Source organism: Tetrao urogallus (assembly GCF_951394365.1).
Source record: "Tetrao urogallus genome assembly, chromosome: 3".
NCBI classification, from domain to species: Eukaryota; Metazoa; Chordata; class Aves; order Galliformes; family Phasianidae; genus Tetrao; species Tetrao urogallus.
Genome location: NC_136815.1, coordinates 27,499,457 through 27,525,469, shown reverse-complemented (window position 1 = coordinate 27,525,469; position 26,013 = coordinate 27,499,457). Strand labels below are relative to the sequence as shown.

Below are 26,013 nucleotides of genomic sequence, written 5' to 3'. Positions count from 1 at the left end.
GCTTTTACAGATAACAGCAATTGGGGTTTTTGAAACAAAGTCCCTCATCTCCATCAGTGACGGCCTGGAGAAAAACACAAGAGGTGCCTCTGAAAACCCAGAATAACATTTATACTGCATTCTGCTTCTTAGCAAGGTCTCAGAGTACTTTATGGATGCCTGGCACAGCTTGTTACTCTATTTGTACTGCAGATCTCAATCTAGTATCTTAATCTTAAAAAACAAAAAAAAGTCACTCAGGCATTCCTGATGATTTCACTGAAGGTAAATGTACCACTGTGCCCACTCCCCTATGCTGCAGCTAGGCAGGGGCAAAGGATGGCAGCAGCAGCAGCTCAGAGGTCACTTACCTGACTCGAGCAGCTGCTCTGACCCGCTTGCAAAATGGTGTGAGTCCTGCACACGAGGCCAGACTGGTTCTTCTTTCAAATCAGAGGCACAACTTTTAAATTCCTTTCTATATTTGTATATGGAAAATCCTAATTAACACTTCACACAGTCAAATTCCAAAAACAATGCAGAACAAAGCTATAACATTCTCAGATATTTTCTGATGGATAATTGAAAAGAAAAACAAAAGAACCTAAACATGGCTTATAGAAATAGGAGAGCATGGTGTTTTTCTAGCAGTCCATGCTTGGAAAGCTCAGCTATACAGTGGAATAATACAGCCTTAACAATGCTACGCAGTACCTGGACAAGCAATAGGTATCTCTCTGTGTTTATTGGGTCAACATCATCCACCATCCACAAAAACAAAACTCAGACTGCTGCTGAAAACTAGTAGCTCAAAAATCTACGGAACAGGACTGGAGAGAGAAAAAAATATGGAATGGGTACACTACAACCCACATATCCACTTGGGAATGGTAGTCTTGCCATTTTCCAACAACAGAGTGAAAGCAAAACACAGAGTTCACTCTTTTGTTTTTCACCGCCACTCCATTTTTATTTAGTAGAAGCTCTCATAGGTCTTTAAATAATTCATAACGCAATGCCTGTTGTTTAGTTCAAGGAGAGAGCTTGGAGAATGTTAATCCAAACAGAGATGAATTGGCACAGCTGTAAATCTGCAAGACCCCTCCCCGATGAGCTCATCCCCTAGCAGTGCAAATGAGGATGACATCATGCTTGCAAAGCCGCGTGCGCACATACGTGCTCACACTCACTTTCCTCCTCCCTATACAGGTTTTCTGCTGCTTTTTCACATAGCTTTTGCCAACGGAAATCGTTATATACAGATTATTCTAGGTAGAAGAAAGAAGTGGAAGGACCTGCCACTAAATCCAGTGTTTGTTCTGTTAGACTGTCACAGCTCCAGCACAGACACAACAGAACTTATATTTCTATCTAGGACAGAATGAAACTGCATTTGGATCAGACTAGTTCAAAAAATACTGAAAAACAGAGTATTAAGATACGTGCCTTTGAACAAAATCCACAAGCACTTTTCAAAGGACTGCTTGATGCTTTTTCTTCATATTCATCCAGCATTTGTCTTGGTGACCTTTTTCTCGGGAATACAGTCTCAAAACCAGGGCTCACAAGTGCTTAGCACAGACTTGCTTGAGAAAGATGTTCATTCAGCCACGCTGCTGAAATTTGTCATTTCCCTAAGTTTCAGCTAGCCACCAGATGCTGTCAGAAAGTATCAATATGGGATAACTCAACAGACAAACTAATTATTAAGAAGACCACAGATGGAAGTAATGTATGTGAATGAAGAGCTCAGTGAACAGTTCTGATACAAATCTGCAGAAACTCAAGGTGCCTTGTTAGTTATCCATAAAAAGAAAGGGCCAGATAAGGGCCCTAACAAGCTTCAGTAATTTCAGCAATAAAGCAAACATTTTCATTAACAAACCTATTTAGGTCTATTTCATGCTCTTCAATGAAATACAGTTCCTTTGCTGCAGAAGTTTATAACGTTTCTGATGGCAGTAGAAAGTACATCCCACTGCTAGGTGCGGGCAGTACTGCTGCACAGAACAGAACTGGAGCCAGCCCTCAGGCTCCTGTCTTACTGGTCTTGCAAATAAGCCTCTACTGAGTAAAAGCTGCGTTAGATCTATCTACATGCACCATATGCCTCTGTGTGTGTATATATACATATATTTACACACACACACAGATAGACATATGTACTGTAATAATGGCATATCTTACAAGCCCTCTATATGAGAATGGGTGTTTCACAAAAGAGATAAATTCTAAGAGAAGTTTTAAACTTTCTCACCATTTATTCTGGATAAAACAGATAGCAAAATTATACTTTCTGCCATTTCTACATTTTTGAGACATATTCTTTCCTGCCTACTTACGAAGGGCAGGTACTCATACTGTGAAACCAACAGGACGTGACACAAAGGGATTTTAAAAACTTTTGTAAAAACAACCTGACATAACATACCCAAAGCTAAGTAATGTAGCTGGAATGTGTGGCATCACCTCTTGCCTTGCAGCCTGGCCAAAGTCAAGGGAACAGGTTTCTGTCTACTGCCAAGAGTGACAGAAACCAGCCCCCAGAGACTAATGGATTTGCCATAGTTCATTTTCTGGGATTCATACGGACTGCTAACAGTGTGTAGGAAAGAAGCATACAGTGGGCTCCTGCTCATGTCAGGCAGGCGAATTCAAACAGGGCTCTCAGAGAGAGATTCTATAGCTCTTTAGGTGAACAGAAAAAATACAAAATGAGAGCAAATACAGACAAGACACAGAAACAGTAAATTTGACAGCAGTGGCACATTAAGGACATGGACATGAAGATCCATTCAGGAGCTCAGTATCACACACTCCAGCTAAGGTGCAATGCCACACGGCAGCACAGGTGGCCTGCAACATCAGGCCCTGCTGCGCAGACAGCAGTTCTGCATGTCTGAGGGGTTCCGAAGAGCACGCAGAAATCCTGGCAGGAGAAAGGAGGTTGGCAGATGGTACGAGGAGGTGGCAAAGAGCTCCAGACTCCTGCAGAAGCTGGAGGAAAAAGTCAGACTTTGGGGCTTGGAGACAAGTGAAGCAGAAGCTGGTGCACCTTATCCCCCGAGAAGAGGCCTTTCCCTGGGACTGACAGCAGAAAAGCAGGTAGGAGGCAAGGAAGCATTTTGTTTGGAGCCCAGCAGACTGAAGAAGATTGTAATTCGGAAGTAGTACATCACTCCTCCCTCACTCCCTCTCAGTCCATTGAAAAATGGCCTCTGGAAATTGCAAGCGCTCTGGTGAGAGATGCACCGCTCCTTCACACAGCTCCTGCTGCACCTGACAGCACCGAACACTGGCTGGTAGCCTGAGGCAGAGATGGTGGTATCAGAGAAAATGAAAGGCAGTGAAGCAATGGGTGCAAACACGTCAGCTCCCTCCTGAATCTCCTTCCCCTCCAAGGAATCCTGTCTCCTACTATGTAAACATTTGCACGGTGCTACGCTTGAGATGTCAGAAAACAAGCAGCAGAGGAAAACAAGCCAAAACATCTCTTCTGCTCCAAGTGCAGATTTTGGATCATGTAAATAGAGTTCGTACTGTAAAGAACTGCTTTGAAATCTCCCATTTTAACGTCAGACTCTTTGGCAATCAGCCCCCAGATCCCAATTCTGCGGCTTCACTCTATCACAGCACAGAATACACACTTGGCCTTTATTCCTTATTCTTTTCATCGTGCTACCAAGCCAGAACCTCTCTCCCCAAAACTGGATGCTTCAGATTAATTTGGAAAAAGGCTAAGCAGAAAGAGAAAGCTCAGATGAAGCAAAGACTGCTTTATTTCCCTATGCTATTACTTTGACACATAAGATGCTAACAAAATGCATCTGTAATACCTCCACTTAGATTTGTAGTTTACAAAAATAACTTATTAGCTAAGCTTTTCCCCACTTTTCTTTCCATATGCATACAGTCTTCAGCGATCAGGCAGCTTCTCTGAGCAGAAAATACATAAATGAAGAGTTACAGCATGAAAATACTCTACTCACATAGAGGACTTGTATTTCTGCATTCTCAAAAAAATGCATAAAATGATTCCCAGTGATAGGCTCACTTTGATTATTTATTGTTAATAGTTGTTTTTTTTAAATAATTAATTCTGCATGGAATGTAAGAGAGATGTTACTGTAGTAATGATATTACTACAATTTATGCAGAAAGTAAACTTAAATTCTTTACAACTTTTTAAAGATTGGTTTAGAAAAACTCATAGAAACACTATAATTGCATGCAAGATTGAGGCTTTTTTCTTAATGGTATGTATTAATTTACATCTCTTATCTGCAGAACACAGGAGCAGAGCCAACAACCTCTCAACACAGGGACCTTAATGTACAATGGGAAGAAGCAGCATTTCTGCACCAGCTGCAGAAGAAGGTCCACGTCTGAAAAGTGGACAGAAGTTGTCTGCCCATGGTGTAACACTGGGCAGAAGCTTTGAGGAAGATCAGAAGACCTTTGAAACAAAGCAGGTTGTGTTAACTACGGCAAACAATCTAAGAGCTTGGCATAAGGAAAGCATGTGGAGAATACACAATAAATTACAGAGCTAAGATAGTCAGAAGAAATGTCATAGACTTTTAAAAATACTTTAGACAGAGCTGAAAACTGGAAAATGAGAGAGTGCCGCAGTAAAGCAAGAGAGGAAAGGAGCAAAGTGTTTCAAGGAGAAGCAAGGCTATCCAGTGGAAGGGAAAATTCCAGTGGTGAGATGGGGAGGCAACAGCCACCCAAAGAGCAAAATCAGCAGTGGAGAAGGGCAGGGAGAGAACAGACATGGAAATGCCAGCAGAGATCCTAAGTGCTAGTGGGCGGAAAAGAAGGGCCCTCAGGCTAACCCCAGACTTCAGAAGTTACACAAGAATACAAAATTATGCTTCCACGCCCACTACTTAGTTTCTCTGCTCATGCACTTTCTATTTTATTTGCTAGTGAAGCATTATAAAGTTTTGCAAGCAGAAAACAAGAAACAAAGCCAATACAAAACTTGCACTGGTCTGGTTAAACAGGGAAAATTACTAATTCACCAAATTGTGAAATAATGTCATTATTTAAAAAAAAAAAAAAAAAAAAAAAAAAGTCTTAATGTAAAGCCAAGTTACAGACTGTTCTAAAAACGCTTATCCTACAGCACCAGCATAATGAAGAGAGTGCTAACTCTGCTGTCCCTAATGACTGCTGTAAAAGAGGGGTTGACTTCGGTTAAATACAGCTCTTCCTATTTCAATAAAATAAGGCAGTACTACTTTTGGGGAGCTCCTTTAGTCAGAACTTCAATTAATTCTAGCTACTAGATATAAACAACAGCCTAGAAGGTCACAAATGCAGTGTTTCAGATCACTGCATCAGATATTAAATGAAAGATTTTCCTTCGCTGAAGCATGCGGTCGCTTAATCAAGGTTTGAGTCCGTAAAGCATTTCCATGTGGGATGCCTAGCTTGTCGAGTCACACTAAATAAAGATTAGGCTGTGGCTGATGAGTGCCTGCCGTGGTGTGGGTGCTCTGAGCACCTCTGCTCACAGAGGGCTTGCTGCAGGACTTGCCTGGAATATCACCATGGTCTGCACCACGGGGAGCAACAGGCTCTGGAATACGTTCTTTCTTGTCTGAACATCACAGAATCATAAAACAATCTGGATTTAAAGACCATCTAGTTTCAACCCACCTGCCATGGACAGGGTTGTCAACGATTAGTCCTTCATTTATTTGCTTCTGTATATTGGGAAAGTGAGATTATACTTGGGTAGATAAAGTAAGCATTGGTATCAGAGACACTGAGCTCTTTGTAAGTAAGCTACAACAAAGAATGACTGATTATTTTTTTTTCTTTTACATCTTTTCTGCAGTGAAACACAGCATTTTGTTTGAAGATCAACCTGCAAAATCTCCTTTAAACAGGACTGAAAAAAATATAAATGCAAATCTCAGTTCTTCAACCTCAGACTACAATTAAAATTTAACATTTTTAGCACCTCATCATTACTTGAACAAGGATTGATCAGAAAACAGCAATAACCTAAAGCTGTTATTTGTGCCAGGACTGACTGCCACAATTCACTTCCAATGCTAACATCACCCTTGTGTCTATCCAGCCAGCTCACTCACCCCAGGACCTCCAGAAAGTGGGCAATTCCCAGCTTGTCAGGCTCATGACATGCATGGGCCTTGCTTTGAAATGTCCCAAACAAGTGCAACTCTGGGCTCAACACATTTAAAAGACAAAGCCTGGATGGTTTAACTTAACCACCTACTGTTGGGGAACAACAGAAAAAAAAAAAAAAAAGATATTTTAAAAACACCTACTTCTACTATCATTAGAATCCAAGTATGAGCACATGAAAAACATTTTAACATGTAAGAGAAGCCAAGAACTTATTTTATCCGTTAGAAATACAAGGCAGCAATGAAACATTTTTGATAAGAAAGGAATATGTTTCAAAATGGAATAGGAGGTATTTTGCTTTGGTTTCTTTGGAGGTTTTTCCCTATTTTTCACATCAATTTTGAAGAGGGATTTTGACAGACAAGAAAGCATAAAAGGGGTATAAAATAAATGAGACTGGCTGCTGGGAGAGAGGGCTATAAAGTCTACTTCTAACCTTCAGAGAGTCCCTGCCATGCTATGCAGCTACTTCCTCCTGTTATATCCCTTTCTACACATCTTTAAAGCAGGTTTGCTTAGTGTTCTCTCTTATTTTAAAATGTGTTAGTACCTATGCAGCACTGAATAAAAACACTGCATTAAGCATTACTGTTTGATATTAAAAGGAGAGTTGCTATCTTGGACACAGTGAAGCGGACATAAGAACTTTTGAAGCTATCAATACCTGAGTAATACTTTTATTTTTTCCTGTTCTTTTCCTGGGAATGCCTAAAGAAGTTCAGCTGTTAAGCAAAAGGTTCTCATTTGAATCACCTGGCAAAAAAACCACAAGCACTGCAGCACCTAAGTTCATAACAGCACACACACATGGACAAGGGAAAGCATGCAGGAAACATTTCTTATCAAATATGGTCAGCAAAATGGCCATTCTTTAAGTGTCTAGCTTCTGGATGCCGGAAGTTTCAGCTGAACAACATACTCGAAATATTCAGACGGAAACACTGTTCCATTTTTACAGAGATTTAACCTGAACATTACTCCCAAAGAAAACAAAGTATATTTGGGATAAGGAAAGAGAAACAACCTCTGAGACGCATGCAAACCTCAGTCATTTCAAATTCGCATTCTTTACACGTATATATATTTATATGTGTCATTTACTTATAAAAAATTAATGCTTCATCACCACTACTTTGCAATCTGGAGTTTGTCAAAACCTCCCCAGTGCAACAGCGAGCAGCCACCAAGGTTTCAAAGCTGCAAAGCTGCACGCATGGACAGCTGCCAACAGCCCCACACTTCCTCTTCCTTTTGAGCACGAAGCCGTGCATCTCCCTTCTACCTTCTGTAACACAGAGTTCAGAGCACTGAGCACCCTCAGTGTGCCTGCTGGGCTCTGACAGTACCATGCCACACAGAGACCGCGCGTGTTGGGGAGCATGCAGGGAAGTAGGCAGAGGCAGGAGAAGCAGCTGAAGCGCATTAAGCACTGATAGCAATCTCTGGTTACAGACAGAAATTAGCGGAGTGAAAACTAAAAGAGGCTTGCCTCCCTCTAAACTCAACACAACACCTCAACATAAACACATTATCAAAAAGAGACAGCTCAGTTTAAATTGTGGAGCTGGCAGTGCCGATGAGACTTTGGCTTTTGCAAGTGAACAACGGGTGTGCCTTCTCTATCTAAACTAGCTTTAGTGCCATCCTTCGTGAACAGAGCTGGCATTTCTGGGCTCCCAGCCACACATGAACTACAACAGATTGGGTTAGGTCCAACCCTGAGCCCATACAGTGTGCTAATGTGGAAAATATTACGCTCTCTTTCCCAGAAAACAAATGCTGGATTCAGTTTTCAGAACCTATTACTTCTATTCCCATTTGGCAATGCCAGCAGTGTCACCTATTTATCATATACTCTTATAACATGGAGTTACTCAACATGACCAACCGTGGAGTTTGTGTGATCTTCTTCACCAGGGAGGACTATTTTACCTTCTATATTGAAACCGGAGAGCAGAGACAGAGAAAGCAAATAAATAAAGCCACAAGTTGACGCTTAAAGGGCATGATCCTCAAATTCCTCACGCATAACACCAAAGCCACAGGCATCCCAAGTTTCTGCTCGTGACGTTCTCACAGGCTGTGCCACCACAAATATCTGCTAACTGGGGTTTGGCCCTTCCTCACTGAACCCCATCAGCCAGCTCCTCGGGGGGACCTCCACCCACCCCTTGCCCCAGACAGAAAGCCAGAATTCATGTCCCCATGAGATGGGATGTCCATGTTGGAAGGCGTACTCCTGGCATCGCCGTTTATTTTCAGCTTTATTAATTCTTAGCAGGCCAGGGAACACATACATGACCTGTGGAGGAGTTTCCTGCTTTGATTTTGTTGTTCCAGAGCTATACATCAGAGTATGCCAATATCTATCATACTGGTATCTCCTAAGCATATCTCTGAGACAATATTTAAGCTTCTTCTATAATAAGTGAGCAATTATTTGGCACAGATGATGATACTGGAAATCTGGCAACACACCAGAAAGAAAACATGCAGTCATGCATCTCCCGAAAGATAGAGTTTGGAGAAGTATTGAACATATTTTTTAAACAGAACATGGTATGAGTTTAAGGTTGTTAAAATCTGTTCAAATATTTTTAAATTAAAACTACAGCAATTCTGTAAACAAGGCAAGGCCATAAGGTAAAGACAGTACATCCTGTTTTCCCATCAAGACACATTCTGCCTCCCAATTCTTCTAACTCTTTTCTGAAATACAATTGCCATATCAGGTATCCACTTATTCTATTATATTTGTGCAGAACCAGCAAAACAGGGTCTCTGACCTCCTGCACTTGGACTCCCATAATGGTCTAGAGATAACCATGCATGTTTTGGGCTCAGGTATAGTAAAAACAGGAAAAAAATGTTAAAATTAGCAATACATATTGACAAAACTGTCTTCAGAACAGAGGTAATTTGCGAGCTATTATTAACGGTTGCTCTCCAAGCTTTTTGTTTTCTACCTTTCACTTGCTTTTTGGCTTGTGGTTGGCTTCTTTTTTTCCTTTACCTTTTCTTCTTTATTTAATTAGTTTGAACTGGAAACACAGACTTTGAAGACAAATATTTTATTTATGCTGCAGTACTTAAAGAACTCAGTAACAATTTGTCTCTCAGTGCTTACTTTGTTCAGGGTCTCACCACAAGCATTACTCACCAAGTTTTAACTACCCTGTTGGTGAGTAAGCATTTCACAAACACATATGCTAGCATGTACATGGATCATTGACACATGTACATTGATGAAAACATCATGTTTTTGTCAGCATGATGAAATGCTAAGAAATAAAGCTAAGAAAACCTAGTTCACGAGATCTGTTGCTCACTACCTAAAAAAAGTGAATTTTCCCTCCAGAAACAAAGATTGGACATAATCAGTTTATATAACAAATATTGGCAATTTCAAAGAAATAGCAGCGAAAAATAATTACTAGTTTCAGATATTTAGTTAGCCAGGCTTGCTTTTTCTCCCAGCTACTTCTTTCCCTCCACGATCTCACAGTTATTTGCAGCCTTCCTTTCCAGTGCATTAGGGCAAGAAAGGTTATCTGGATATTTTCCATGCACACACGCATACTCAGTGCATCACATAAGACTAAGAGCTTTTAACAATGCAATTCTCCTTAGTTCAGCACAATATAATTTATCCTAAGCATTGCTTATGTAACATATCATAAAAGCATTACAGAGAGTAATCTCAGAATATTTGGAACTGCATCTTTTCAACAATGCTAGAGACAGAGAGGAAGAAAAATGCATATTCCTCACTGGAGCTGAAAGAAAGGTTTTAGAAGTGCAACTGAGGTTTGGAGCTTCACTTGTTTTTTACAGGATGGTTGGAGCAGAGGCAAACCCACAACAGGAGCAGGAAGGGGAGAACAAGTGGGAGGAACATAGCATGTAGCGATAGATGGGTACGTGGGAAGCTGTAAGGCAGTGAGTCAACACGCGGTTTTGAAAGTAGGAGGGCAGTTCTAGGCCAGACACTTAGTAAGTCAGCATGATATCAAGGGACAGATTTAGCTTGGACAAGCTTTAATTTAAGAAGCAGAAACATAATAGTTCAATATTTGCAACTTGACGTAAGGATGGACTGAAGAAAGAATTGGTTTCAGTTTTGATGTCTGACTAAAGATTTTGTTCTCTGTATTTCTTGTTTACTTGATATCAAATACATTAGAAAAGCATACTCCTAGGACCACACGATACAAGTACCGCTAAAGCCAACAGAGGTTCAAAAGGCACATGTGGCACCAAAGGATGCTAACAAATCACATCAGCAGAGCCAGTGGAGTCAGTACTTCCCCAGCTGCTCCTGAGCAGCCCCTTCCACCGCAGGGGAATGCCATAGACACACTGAGACTAGAAATGACCACAACTCCCTCTCACACAGCAAGAAGCCCCAGCAGTGCAGGGCAGTACCACCACACCAAACAGGACAACCGCTGCCTCTTCAGGATGTATCAAAGCAGATACATCCTTCCCTGACTTGTCAATGCAGCTCTGCAATGTACATAAGCTGCCTCTCTGGATCCTCTGCCATAACAGTGACAAGCTAACTTAATTAATACTGAGAACAGTTTGGTTGTCTGCACAACAGGTTGCCAAAAAAATGAAACAAGGAAAAAAAAAAAACCCAACTTGGATTACTAACAACATTTGCTGCATAATGTAATTCAAATCTTCTATCTGTAAGATCAATACAAGCCATGTTTATTAATGCCACACATTATGTCTTAATTTGAAACATAATTGAAAGCTTGTTTCTGTACTGCTTTACTGTTAATGATAAAAGCATACTACATAACCGGTTTATTTTTGTAAGATCAGTATTAAATATACAACATCGATTTCCTCTCCAATCTTCTTACTCAGATTAAAACACAATAAAATGAAAAAAATACTGCATATATTTGCACCAGGGACTGGCAAGAGATAGTACTATATCTTCCTTTGTTATAATTTCTGTTAACAGCATCACAAAATACATACCGCAAAACACAAATACGTGCAACCACAAGGCTTTCACACCATGTCTTAAGGGGTTGGGTAGGTTAGATTTTTACTATTATTGTTATTATTGAAAGCACCAGACAACAAAACTACTCTGCACTGGTGTGGTCTCACCTGCACTGGGTCCACGTTTGGGTACCACAGTATAAAGATATAAAAGTATTAGAGACTGTCCAAAGGACAACTACAAAGATGGTGACGAGTCAAGAGGGAAAGGCGTATGAGGAGCAGCTGAGGTCCCTGTGTGTGCTCAGCGCAGAGCAGAGGAGCTGATGGGAGGCCTGATGGCGGCTGCAGCTCCTCACAGGGAGTGGAGGGGCAGCGCTGAGCTCTGCTCTGTGTGACAGCGACAGGGCCCGAGGGAACGGCATGGAGCTGCGTCAGGGGAGGTGGGGGTCAGGGACAGGGGCTGCATGTGGGCATGGAGTGGGCTGCACAGGGCAGTGGGCACGGCCTGAGTGCCAGAGTTCAGGGAGCATTTGGACACTGCTCTCAGACACAGGGTTGGGATTTTCAGTAGTCCTGTATAGAGCCCAGAGATGGACTCAATAACCCTTGCTGGTTCCTTCAACTGAGGATACTCTGTGATTTTATGATTCTATGAAATTAGGAAGAAAAAACAGGCAGACAAAGCAAGGAACTTAAATTTTTGAGCAGGCAACAAGAATGTCCTTTGTATACAAAATTAAGTCTACAAAGCAATCAAGGTGTTTTTGTTTTAATGGGAAAGCATCGTCTGAACACAGGTTTTATTTCACTACAAACAGTAAACGACTGCTGCTCGGACCCACTAAAGCACTGCAGAAACACAGCAAGTCCAGTGCCCCTGAAGAGGAGGTGTGTGGTAAGAGACAGAGGTTTGAACTACGAGCAGGCCACCACCACCAGCTGGATGTTTACCAGTGCTCAAGGAAATGGCTCTTTCTGAATGTTCCAGATAAAATCATATTGGAAACAGCTCAGCAAACCACAATGACGCTACCTCTGCTGCTGGTGGATAACAAAGGTCAGGAGCCCAACTACAACTGAATGTCTGCTATGCTCCTTGATAGAAGCAAGTGCAACTGCCAGACATCCAGCATATGATGATGCATAAATAAAAAAAGAAACACTGCTACTGTTTTCTGGCAATGTTATTCTATACTTCTTACTTCAGCTCCTTAGGGAGCTGTTTTGAAGATGTGATTATCAAACAAACAATTTCACACACAGCCACCAACAGTGAATGTTTTATCCCAAAATGAGTTGTTTTTCTAAACATCAGTTCTATGGAAAGTGTAAACATACATTTGCTTGGGAATGTTTTGAACAAGATGTCTCAACTCATTTCACCCACTTCCACTGCATGGTGGAACAGCAAAGGACTATAGGACGTACTTTTCACTGGGATCAGTCAAAACATAAGTTTGTGTTTCACCCAAAGCTTCCTCCTGTCTTACCAAAGATAGTACCTGTGTTGTTCACTGAACAGGTCTAAAGCATGTTGGTAGATGTGGCAGGCTTAGCATAGCATCAACAGCAAGAGTTTCTACAGCGGAACTTAAAAGAAAGGCAGCTGCAAAATCATGGAACTTCCTACTTAATGAGCTTGTCTTGTGCACCTGAGGAACAGCAACTAGTTCTTACTGTCACAGGAAAACTGTAGAATGGTCATCTGGTATGTGCTAAAAATACCGAAGACACTGACTTGCAAGCTTGCAAGACGTATGCATTCACTGTGCTTTCCATATGGAAGCAACAGTATGGTGCAGAATGCCTGCAATGTATATTCTGTGCATGGTCAACCATTAGGCCAAATACACTGCTTGGAAAGACTAGCAACTAACCAAAATAACAAGTACTTCATGCAGAACCTTGTGTATCTAACAACACTACTGTTCTCACATTTTTCCAAAACTATCAAGGAGTAAAAGGGATGAGTTGGATGTATTCAGTTTATATTCAGCAGACTGCTGAAACCACAGAAAGATGTGGTTCTGTTTCAAATAAAATCATAGAATCATAGAATGGTTTGGGTTGGAAGGGACCTTTAAGATCACCTAGTTCCAACCCCCTGCTATAGACAGGGATACCTCCCTCCAGACCAGTTGCTCAAAGCCCCATCCAGCCTGGCTTTGAATGCTTCCATGGAGAAAGCATCCATAACCTCACCGGGCAGCCTGTTCCAGGGTCTCACCACCCTGACAGTAAAGAATTTATTCCTAATATCTAGTCTAAATCCACCCTCCTCCAGTTTAAAACCATTTCCCCTCATCCTATTGCTACATGCCCTTATAAAAAGTACCTCCCAAGCTTTCCTGTAGGACCCCTTCAGATACTGTAAACTCTATAAGGTACCTGGGTACCTTCTCTCTTCTCCAGGCTTAAGAGCCCCAGCTCTCAGCCTCTCCCCATTGGGGACATACATATATACATACATACATATCCTAATCATGTTGAAATATCAGCACTTAGGTTAAGTGCTCCAGCCTTTCACACTCCTGTTATCGCAAAAACTCTACTAGTAGCAGGTAAAATAAGTACCAGATGCATATAAAATCTCTATATAAAAGGAATCAGAAAAATATTTGGTACAGAAATTAGTAAAAGTCACCTTAAAAATAACCTTTCATCTATGCAAACCAAAGATACTCTTTATGTACAGAATAAAATCAGTAGTGTTAAATAAGCTTTACAATAGAGTAATAATCACAGGAATATGAACAAAGTACCAAAAAAGCCTTGTACATAATGAAAGCACATTACTGTAAGTATAGAAAGGTCACACTTTTTACCTAATTTTTGTAATGTGTAAAATTAATGCTATCATGGAGATGAGGCTAGAGGAGTTAAACAGAACTTTCTAAAAATATTTGAAAAATAATTATCAGTGTTAGAACTTCTCTCAGAAAGGCAACTCCATGTCCTTCCTGACCTGAATGATACAGTACTGAAGATCATATGTAAGCCAGAATACCTTAACTTTATAGCTTTTAAATAAAATTGCAAATATGCTTCTACACAACCACATGCACGGGAACCCATTCTTGCACGTCTCACAGATAGACAAGTTAAAAACCACATATCCATTGACTTTTTTCTTTTTCTCAGCACAGATGGCATTTCAACAGGAATTTTTTTTGCTCCACAGCTAACACAAACCACAAAGAAATTACCCTTACTGAATATTGCCTGCTGTTTAAGAGTGTTTTGAAATTATACTCCATTTTTTAAGGGAACTGAAGAGCTGAGAACAAGATGTCCATTCACAGTGGTAGCTAGCAGATAGAGCAGCAACGACTGCTGAATGCAGCTCCTCAAGAACCAGTGCCCAGTGCTCGTTGTAGATTAAGGACACATTTTTCCTATGTGTCACATTAGAAGAATTCATTGAAATCTGCTTGATAATGAGATCACTGTCCATTGGCAACTTTTGGTCGCACAGATGAAATAATTCAGCCCTTTGTCTTGAATACCAGTGAAATAAGGTTTTAAAGACATTTCTACGGATGGAGACAACTATTCATTTCTTTGAAAACAGAATTTTCTAGAGAGACTGAAATACACATATGCATATACATACACATATAGTAAATGTGTGTGGATATATGTATCAGGACACAAGCAAAATCTTTTTGGTCTCCTTATGAAAACAGCGATCACCTAAAATAATACCGACTCCAATAACAGGCAGCGGGAAAGCTTAACAGACCATCACCAACTGCACAAACAATTCTACCTGTGTTTATTTTTTACCAAAATAAAAGGGATAATAACACTGGCCAAAATCCCAAATGGCTAAATTCCTCTCCTAATGAGAATACTGTTGCATCCTTCAGAAGAAAAGGTGCACCAATTACATTTTAGAGACAGAGGAACAACGAAGAAGTCTATGGGATGACTTGTTGCTACAAAAAAACCCACCAAGCAGAAAGGAATGTATTCCTGAGAAGTAGCTTTACTTCACTTTCTTGCTTGCTTGATCAGTAGCAAATAACATTCTGCTCTCACAGGATCAAGTACAGCAAAACAGGCTGAGATACCACAAACATACATACCTGGCATTATACCAAGTTGTGTAAAATTCACTACCCAATGCAGAAGATCTTTAGTAAAGAACAGAAAAAGCAGTCTGATTTATTCATGAGATTAATATTCACTGTGATTTAGACATTACTGAAAAAAACAAATCTCAGAGTAATTTAATCTCCTCTAAAACTCACACTTTAGCAAGAATAAATTCTGCTAGAAAGGCTAGCTAGCATATATCTAAGATTGGTCATGAAGGTCAATTGCACTAGTCACATAACCAGTTTCATTACCAGCTGAAACCATTATCATTATAGTCATAAAGCCATGTACAGGAGATCTTGGAGCTGTTGGATGGATATACATGCAATACAACACAACAAAACAGGACTGACAAAAATATCCAATGGAAGGGAAAAGTAGAGATACATTATGTACACAGAGTAAACTCTTCTTCAGCAATGGATGATACATGTAAGTAATTTTTTCAGCAAACTATCCTCCCTGACATATGGCAGCGAGGACTTATGAATTTTGACATGTGAGTGTGTCAACAGTATTGGTAACAAGCTCAGCCACCCCAGGGTCAGCCACCCTTTGAATGGGATAGTCCCCCTGATCATGTCCTCTGCTCCTCAGCGTCACCGAGACCTGACACATCTCATCACATGATAGGTCAGATTTCCACAGCTCAAATGCAGTCACAAATACATCAATGGACATTTTCCCCTTTACTGTTTCAGCATCACAAGCAGCTGGTTCATCTATCATGGCAATGAACACCGAGGCAAGGGATCTGGAAGATCTCAGTTAAATGAGTAAGGTAACTTTGGGAGTTACGGTTTGGCTCTGTTGTAACTGTAGTAAGCACCTACAGAGTTTTTACTTGCAATTTAATCTATATTTTTCAATTCAACTTCTGCTACATTCTGTTACACATGCATTTTCAAAGGCCCCTAGAGTTTAATATACACATACAGTGCGACAGTAAGGTAAAGAAAATCTAGTACTGGAAAGCAGCATCAAGAAGCACATGAAGAACATGACTGCTTTTTGTCTAAACATCTTTTCCCCCTTAACAATGGGATCCTAGAAGGCACATCTTTTTTGCAGCAGACCATGACAAGCAGTACACCATCAATATTAAACATAATCAAGCTCTAATGACTGCTTGGGTGAAATCCAATCAAGCTGCACACAAATTTAACTAAAGAAGCCTAGCAAAACAAAGCAACAATTTAATACTTCAATAATTAGCTGGTGCGGATATTTGGAGAAGCTGATTTTAAACACATGGTATTGCCAACTACCAACATTATTACAGAAGCTCTGAAACATCGGAATTACTTTGGGTGTAATTTTCATTACATGAAAAACAATGGGTTTCAAAGTTTCCAACTATGATGAATGCACAGAAAATAGAACTTAAAGAGATGAGAACATTCAGTCCAAAGGGTAGTTGGAAAAAAAATCGAAAAATGTCTAAATGAAGAGATTTTGAGCTGGAAGGAAGTTTGCAGAAACTTACAATAAATTTGCAGCACAGCCTGGTTTCTTGGCCTTCTGTTTTCAGCCATTTGCCTGAAAAGCACCATCAGCCAACAAATAGTTGACTCCCTCTGAAATTGCATGATCGATCTGTTCTGCCAACATTACGTAGCAAATAAAAAAGGGAGCTCTTCCTCAGTGAAGCTGGACTTTTCTAAAACAGAGTGTGAAGACTGCATCTGAATAAACATCTCTGAGCAAACAAAACAGCACACAATGTGATCACTGGGCTCTTCCTCCTGCAAGTGCATCACAAAGTCCTCCTCCTGAGGATATCAGAGTTATGCAGATACTGCTTTTGATCTCAAAAGTCAGGCTCCTGGAGAGTTTTGGCTTGGAAAACATGCAGATGTTCCCATTGAAATGCATGCTGCATCACCAGCCATGCCCAGCAGGCCGCAGGGATCAACAGCAAACCCCCTGACCAGAAGGTTGCCCAAAGCTATGTTCCTGGAGATACCAGGCAAGAAAATCATTCTGGGACAAAAACACAGCACTGCCTAAGCTGTTTCCTTACAATCATGGCTAGAAAACACGGCTACCATTTATTTTCCTGTAGTTTTCCATGCCTCTCTTAGAAGTGCATAAAATGGCAATGAGGGAAAGAATTTTTAAAGACATTTCATTTACTTTATTTCAATTCTATCACATGTTTTTCCAATAAATTATGAACTAATTAGCAGATAATGTATAGCTACATGAATAAAAATTTATTTTGTAACAACTCCTTCTTAAAAAAAAAAAAAAAAAAAAAAAAAGAAACACAAGATAGGAAGATCCAGCACATATGATTGTCACTGTAAATGGCACTACTAAACAGTGAACAAGAAAGGCCAAGGAACTAGAGGTTTTTATTGCACAATAGCTATTTTCTCACTATCGTAAGTACTTACGCAACTGAGGTTTAGCTCTGGCTTTTCCATTAAGAGCACAAACAATGTAGAGAAAATTCAACAGTTGGAAAATTCGGGTTTCTTCCTTTTTTATTTTCAGAGGAGATATGGTACTGGAGGGATTGGGTGAAGGATATGGCAAGTGGATAATACATATTTCATAATATTTTTGACATCATTTAGTAAGAAGTTAACAAAATTATTAAAACACTGCCACCCTCCAGAAGGGTAGGAGTGATGCCTGTTCATTTCCTTCCTTGATTCTCTACCCCTTTCAGACATTTCAAGTTGCTCCCTTCCATCACACCAGAAAAGATAGAATCACCAAGGTTGGAAAAGACCTACAAGATCATCCAGTCCAACCATCACCAACAGTTCTCACTAAACCATGTCCGTCAACACAATGTCCAAACGTTCCTTGAACACCTCCAGGCTCAGTGACTACACCATCTCCCTGGGCAGCCCATTCCAGTGCCTTACTCTTTCAGAGAAGTAGTAATTCCTAATGTCCAGCCCGAATCTCCCCTGGCACACCTTGAAGCCAGTCCCTCTAGTTCTATCTCCAGTTACACGAGAGAAGAGGCCGACCCCCAGCTCACTACAGGTAATTACAGAGAGCAGTAAGGCCTCCCCTGAGCCTCCTCTTCTCCAGACTGAACAATTCCAGCTCCTTCACCTGCTCCTCATAAGCCCTGTGTTCCAGACCCCTCACCAGCTTTGTCACCCTTCTTTAAACCCGCTCCAGGGCCTCAATGTCTTTCTTGCAGTGAGGAGCCCAAAACTGGACACAGTACTGGAGGTGCAGCCTCACCAGAGCTGAGTACTTGGGGACAATCACTGCCCTGTTCCTGCTGGCAACACAGTTTCTGATACAAACCAGGATGCCATTGGCCTTCTTGGCCACCTGGGCACACTGCTGGCTCGTGTTCAGCCAAGCATCAATCATTCCCCCCAGGTCCATTTCCTCTACACAGTCTTCCAGCGACTCTGCCCCAAGCCCCAAGCCTGTTGTTGCTGGCTAAAGTGCAGGACCCGGCATTTGGCCTTGTTGAACCTCATCCCACTGGTTTCAGCACAGCTCTCCAGCCTGTCCAGATCCCTTTGTAGGGCCTCGCTACCCCTCAGCAGACCGACACTTCTAGCCATCTTGGTGTCATCTGCAAACTTACTGAGGGTGCACTTGATGCCCTCATCCAGGTCATCAATAAAGATATTGAAGAGGACAGGCCCCAGCACCGACCCCTGGGGAACACCACTCGTGACAGGTCACCAGCTGGATTTAACTCCATTCAACTCTGGGCCCAGCCTTCCAGCCAGTTTCTTACCCAGCCAAGAGTGTACCTGTCCAAGCCAAGCTTCTGCAGAAGAATACCGTGGGAGACAGTGTCAAAAGCTTTGACGTTACCTTTGCAGGAAACGCAGAGATGTTATGAAGGGCTTCTGGATGCAGCTGGTCAAATCACATCTGTTTAAATGAAGTTTTAACCCCACCACCACTTCTACATGTTTACCCTTATGTTTCACGTGAAAGTAGGAAACTTTACCCCTTGCTGTGTGCTGCTCACCTTCTAGTCAATCCCTGCAGCACATGCAGCCTCTACAGAACTGAGCAGCAGTCACTGCCCAGGCCCCAACTCCTCCCAGCTGTGCTGCCACCGGTCCAGGCTGCTTCTCTTTCTTGCAGACTTGCTTTGGGATTAAGTGTGCATTCTGGTGCATAACTGATGAAAATACAAATGAGTGAAAAGGCTCTGCTAACTTCTACACTGCTGCCTGCTGGGGACATCATCTTTGATTGCAGCTGACCTCTGCAGATACAGCTGCTCGGAACACCAGCAGAGCTGGGCTTCCTTCTGCCTACAATGCAACGCTATTATTCCCTGCGTGGCACCACTCTTATTACAAAATGACTTTTCACTACTCAGATCCCAGGGATCTGTTCTATGTTTGATCGCTTGTAGTTGAACTGCAGGTCAACAAAAATGTATTTCCCTCTGCTCTATAGATAAAATCTCAGTTCTCAGGAGATAACTGCAGTTTGTAGTGGAGTTATCAGACCGCCTTCTCCAAGACCAGTACTCTAAGCACTAAAACTGATGATAAATTTAAACTTTGAAAAGTGATAAGGAAATTTGAGTTCCTTGCTTTATATTAAACAGCTAATTTGCTAAGCTAACAGTTTTACTGGACTCACCTGAGTTTGAAAAATTAGTGCTATACACCTTGTGTAGTATTTGTGTACAACAACAGAATGAAGAGATCTGAAAAAGGAAAGACTTCATGCTTTTAAGTTCACATCTCATTTTTGTATTCCAACATTTGAAAAAACAGCTATTATTTTTAAAAATCTTCTACTTTAATCTAGCAGAAACTTCCAATAGAGCAGAAGAAAGAAGCAGAAAGGTCTGCATGTATAATGCAAGATGAACCAGAAAATGTAAACAATCATCTTTAAAAGCTAATGTGCATTTCAGTATTAAAATTCTCCAGTATGTAATAAAATATTGGTACATTTAGCCTAACACTATTACTTTAAAGATCTGCCCCATGCAGCACTTTGAGTATGCCAGGAATGCGATGTTCAGGACACCTCCCTGGATGAGTCCATGGCACTGCTCCAAACACAACAGAAGAGCCTGAACCCACACCTTCCATCCTCCAGAAAACTACATTACTGCTGGGCTGCTAAATATTATGGATCTACCCGTCCTCAAAAACCAAAATTCTACTATCCACATTCTTCACTGGATTCCCATTTTCCATACATAGCGACCCAAATGTCTCCCCTCTGTATTTCCATCTACAGTAATTTCAGCTCACCTTAAAATGAAGCACCTGAAATGCCAGAGACCATGATAAAATATTTTCACATGCTTCTAAGACTGTAGTCTGTGAGCAATAATCAGAGCACTGCAGCACTACTGCAGCTGAGTCTGAGAAGCAGCATTTATCACAGCAATATTTTTTTGAGCTTTTGGATATTTGGATACAGAGCCTCACAAAGATTTTCATTCACATTCTCTAGTATCCTTAAGAACAGATGAGATGGGATGGACTTTGTTTCATTAAGTGGTCAAAGTGAAGGATACCTTCCCATGTTACCAATCCTCTTGCAGACACTGTTCCGTAGCTCTTACGAAGATACTCACACGTTCCTGCTAATGAAGATTTTGCAGTTGCATAAACTTGTCTCTAAACCACTTTGATATTGCTCAGGGTTTAGTAAAGTTCAACCTTCCTCTTCAATTCGGCATTATCAGCAAAGCTGATAATCTCCTCAGCTCCATCAAAATTTTAGAACAGAACAGAGAGCGAACTGCATTTTCATAGCACTTCAAAACACTAGCTAAGTTTTAGCTAGTGTTAAGTGTTCTCAAGATGGTGTATACAGCCACATGAAACTGAAGATTATATTCACCTCCTGACTTCTCCCACACTTTTGTAAACATCATATTATTGTAAAGAGCTAGGAGAATGTCAAATGCCTGGCCTTACATTCTTTTGTACCCTAGACAACATGACTTTTACAGATTCAACAGTCCCTACCAAAGTGGGATTGGGCATTCCCCTCATTACAACAACAAGTATTTAGTAAGATCTCCAAGCAAAGGTTTTTGCACCCTGCCTGTGTGTTGTTGACAAACAGGACAAAAAGCCATCTCCCATTCCATCGGAAAATCAAACATGCAGCAGGAGTGACCAAGATACTTATCACTACTGAATTCAGATTCTAGATTTGTTGCCTGCTTTCTTCCTTAAGTCTCCTAATACAGCAGCTTCACTTGCACGTATGAAAACATGCAAAAAATTCTCTGAAGTACATAAGATCAGATGTGCGTACAACAAAATACAGGAACGATGAACAATTTTACAGGACACTTTTGCAAACAAATATGCTTCTTATCATCCTAGTATCCTGTGCTCACAACTAGTGCCATAATTAGTTTTAAGGGGGTATTAAAGATGCTTATTCATTCTCTTTTCCGTATTGCTGGGGAAGAAATGTTCATCCCTCAGAAGAAAGATGATCTCGAAGTTACAGGAAAGAAGAGCTTGACTCTTTGAGATGGATTATCTCAATCAAGTCAAATAAAAATCTCCTAAAGCCCGAACCTTTATTTCGCAAATTTTAAAATGGATGTGCTAACATATGCTTTGAGCAGGGCACTGCACCAGGTCACTTCCTATGGTGCCTTTCGACCTGAATCTTCTGATCATTACATTTGTTCTGAGATACGTGGGCACTCAGTCATTATTACAGGGCTGATTATGAGTGAAAAAAAATAAGCATCCTATTTAAGGCATAGCTGTTTACTAGATATGTGCCTAGTAAATGCCTTGTAAATGCCTAGTAAATGTTCCTTTGACAGTTCTGTCGAAGTGGTTGTGAACTTCGTGGTTTTCACAATTGTCATCCAAGTGAGCCAGAAGAGTAAGATGATTTCTCTTCTGGGTGACATGACAAAACATGCAGCTTTATGTTCGTTTTTAGAAAGCAATCAAAAAACCAACAAAACATACAGTTTGACTACTTAATAAGTGACATTCTAGAAAATAAACATGCTAGGAACTTCACTGTATATCATATGCAAGTGTATTTACTAGGAATATTAAAAAAATGTATTTGCAGATAAACCGATGCCAACATATAATCACAAACAGGAAAAACTCTCATGCACTTGTTATCTTGCAATACAGAACACCCAATTTGGTATCAATTTTTCACCACTGTTTCAAAAGAATCTGTTCAGAGTTACTGGATATTTTTCTTTTTCTAGCCCTTGCCTAGACGAGTCATTCCTTTTCTCCAAGAAGAGAATTCCTTCCCAAAAAGTTCAAAGTTCTACACGTTGTTTTTCTATCCCCTTCTTTTTAATCGCTAGCTAGTACAAAATTCTTTGTTTCTTTTTCTCTTACTATTATTCCACCTAAATGTCAGAAAAAAAAAAAATATATATATATATATAAATAAATCTTGAATTTCTTGCTGCTATATAGATAATGCATAACAAACATAAAAGAACAAATATTTTTTCTCAAAATATTTCCCTGTAAGTATTTTATAATTAGAAGTGTAGCACTGCAGTCACAATAATTTATGTGTATCCACACGAAATCCAAGGAATAAGAATTAAAAAAGCAACAACAAAATCCCTAATTTCCCATTTCATACAGATTTGATTTTCCTGCACTGGCTTTTCCTCACCACTTTTTTTCTGTTAATTCATTTCACAGACCACATCATGACTCAGCTTAACCCCACGTAAGCAGATGGCGGAAAATATGATACTACAAATTCAATTTCTAGAATAAGTCACTGAACATTCCTGTGAGTAATAGGTAGCTGTAGGTATGACCCTATGTCACATTTAGAAGATTATTTATCAGGCAAAGCTGAAGATGGGTCAACAATCTCCCCCTGTTAAGGTACATCCTCTTCTGGGCTTATCTCAGTTGCAGCACGAGATAATAGCAAAATCACTGCAAGTCCTACATTTCTGGCAGTCTCAGCTCCTTCTACTGTTTGCTACTTTCTTCTAGCAGATCTCTCAAGTAGAACAGTCAAGATCAACTTTGGGCTGCTTAAACATAAATACCAGTTTTAACAGTTCACAGTACACTTGGCAAAGCTGCCTTCAATATCCCACCAGGAAGAAAAAAATACACATGAAAAGCATAAAAAACCCCAACAATCAACAACAAAACCAAACCAAAACTAACTTCCCTTACCTTGCTGGAGGCACATCAATGTTTGAAGAAACAACCTTGCGCTTCTGTTCCAGAAGACAAACAGAACGAGTGTTTTCCTTTTCATATTCATGAACTCTGCTTGGTTTTTTGGTCTCTGCTGTTTTTAGATCTTCCTCCTTCGTGGTGAACAGGAGAAACTGTTGGTCTGGCAGTTTTTGACTGATGTCAGTTTTTACATCCTCCTGTTGAAATGCAGGGAAGGTCATTTCACGCTTGATGCTGGTTGCCTGCAAAATTAAGAGTAGTTATTAAATTTTTCTCCTATTTTTCTAAAAAGTGGTGGTGAGGACCCAATATCCACAGACATTTTAATTAGCTCTTTGAATCAGAGAATACTATTTCTTTGCTATTCATAAATTCTGGAACTGCTATTAATTTCTCCATAGTGTTAAAGACAGCCCGGGAAAATAAGCAATTATTGACCATTTGGCAAAGGAACCAGTAAGTCTTAATGTTAAATAAAAAAGGTATTGGACTTGAAACAACATAAGCCACAGTACGCACAACTTACACTGAATGCGCACACATTTGTGCTGTGTAACTATTCAAAAGAAATTCTGACTGCTCTCATCCTAAAATCCCATTAAATGTCAGAATTTACACAGATGTCTTTCTAAAAGGCAACCAAGAAATAAAGGAGCTTCTGAAGTCATTTATGTGCTTTTAACATCAGGAGTTTCAACCACTAGCTTGCCAGAAGTTCCAGGGCTAGACCTGGGTGGCAGTCCCCTCCCCTGAAGCCAAATGGCCACCAGAAGACAGAACAACCTGGCTGGAATAGATGTACTTCCAAAGCACATGCATGGTGTCCAGAAGTCTTCAAGACTTGCAAAGTGGATTTTTAGACACCTGTTACTATTACTATGGATATTACAGCGGTGAAATCCAGGATGCATTACCATCAGATACCAACAGCACAGATAAGCAGGAATCCTTTCCTATGTAAACTCTGCCACCTTACTCCTTCTTGTCATTGTTCAAAAAATTAATAAACGTATATGTAATTAATACCTACGTATACAAATATATATGTATCTCCTCCCCACAAATCTATTTATAGCTTTCAGATCTTGGCAGGTATAAAAAGGTAATTTTGTTTTGTTATGATGCGAAGTATACGTCATATTTGGGACCAATGATTTAACATGTCTCATTCTTATGTTTCCATGGAAGGACTTTTGGCACTTGCTTCAAATACAAAACTGAAATTGTTACTTTGTGAATGTAAACAGTACAAAGAATTAGTCATTTTACACTTCTTCACACACGAACAATGACACATTACCAAGAAAATTTGCCTGGAAGACAAAACAATCAGCATGTGATCACAGAATTAAAAGAAGACATATAAACAATATTAATCTAATTATGATCTAATGAGTATTTTTGGAAAAGTTCTTAGATTTACAGAAACGTCTTTTCTGAGGGCCTGAAGATTTTCAGATACTGAGTAACCTTCTGTTTTCATGGAGATAGACCTGAAATAAGTGATGCACTGAAGACAAGAAATGACTGAGATCACCTAGGTTCCAATATCCAGCCTAGAGATTATGCAAAGCCAAATGAAGGCGTGTATAAAAATTTGAATTCTGCTGTTTTATCATCTTCCAAGGCAAAGGCAGACTCCTTTCTCTACTCTCCAATTCCAGTCTGAACCACAGAATGGCTGAAGTTGGAAGTGAGCTCTGGAGGTCACTGGTTCAACCTTCTAGCTCAAGCAAGGCACTAGAGCACATTACCCAGGATTGTGTCCAGGCAGCTTTTGAATATCTCCAGGGGAGGAGACTCCTCAATTCGTCTGAGTAATCTATTCCAATGCTCTGTCACCCTCAAAGAAATGAAGGTTTTACTTGAATTCAGATGGAAATTCCTGTGTTTCAGTTTGTGCCCATTGCCTCTTGTCCTGTATCATTTGGGCACCACAGAGAAGAGTTTGATCCTATCCTGACACCTCCCTTCAGATACTTATACACATTGCGGAGATCCCCCATGTCCTCTCTCCTCCAGGCTGAACAGGTCCAGCTCTCCTCATGTGAGATGTCCCTTCAGTATTTTAGTAGCCCTTCCCTGGACACGCTCCAGGAACTCGAAGTCTCCTCTGTATTGGAAAGCCCAGGACTGGACGCTACTCCAGGTGATGCCTCATTAGGGCTGACCAGAAGGGAAGAATCATCACCCTCTACCTGCTGGCAGTGCACTTCCTAAGGCAACCCAGGACACCGTTGGCCTTCTTGGCCAATAGTGCACAATGCTGGCTCACATTCAACTTGTACTTCACCAGGATCCCCTGTCCTTCTCTGCTAAGCTACTTCCCCATAGGTCAGCCCCCAGCTTGTACCACTGCATAAGATTATTCTTCCACAGGTGCAGGACCTTCGTTGAATTTCAAGAGGTTCTTCTCTGCCCATCTCTCCAGCCTGACAGGACCCTCCCAAAGGCTGTGGAGCACTCCAGGATATTAGCTACCCCTCCTGGTTTTATATCATAAGCCCATTTCCTGAGAAGGGCCCTGTATCCCTTCATCCAAGTCAGAGATACACAAGTTAAACAATACTGGACTCAGTACTGACACTGCTAGCTGCACACCTCCAAACAGATCGTGCCCCTTCTTACAAACCTCTAAGACATGGCACTGTCAGTTTCCAATCCACTT

At 40.6% G+C, this 26,013-nt stretch overlaps 1 protein-coding gene across 1 annotated transcript in view; it reads right to left on the bottom strand.

Moving 5' to 3' along the window:
- ZNF704 (zinc finger protein 704) overlaps positions 1 to 26,013 on the bottom strand; it is a gene marked incomplete at both ends in the record, with an annotated part of 78,022 nt that overhangs the window by 37,427 nt on the left and 14,582 nt on the right. Inside the window, one exon of the mRNA XM_079533651.1 lies at positions 23,340 to 23,587. Coding sequence (XP_079389777.1) covers positions 23,340 to 23,587 — 248 coding nt within the window. The remainder of the gene's footprint in view (positions 1 to 23,339; positions 23,588 to 26,013) is intronic.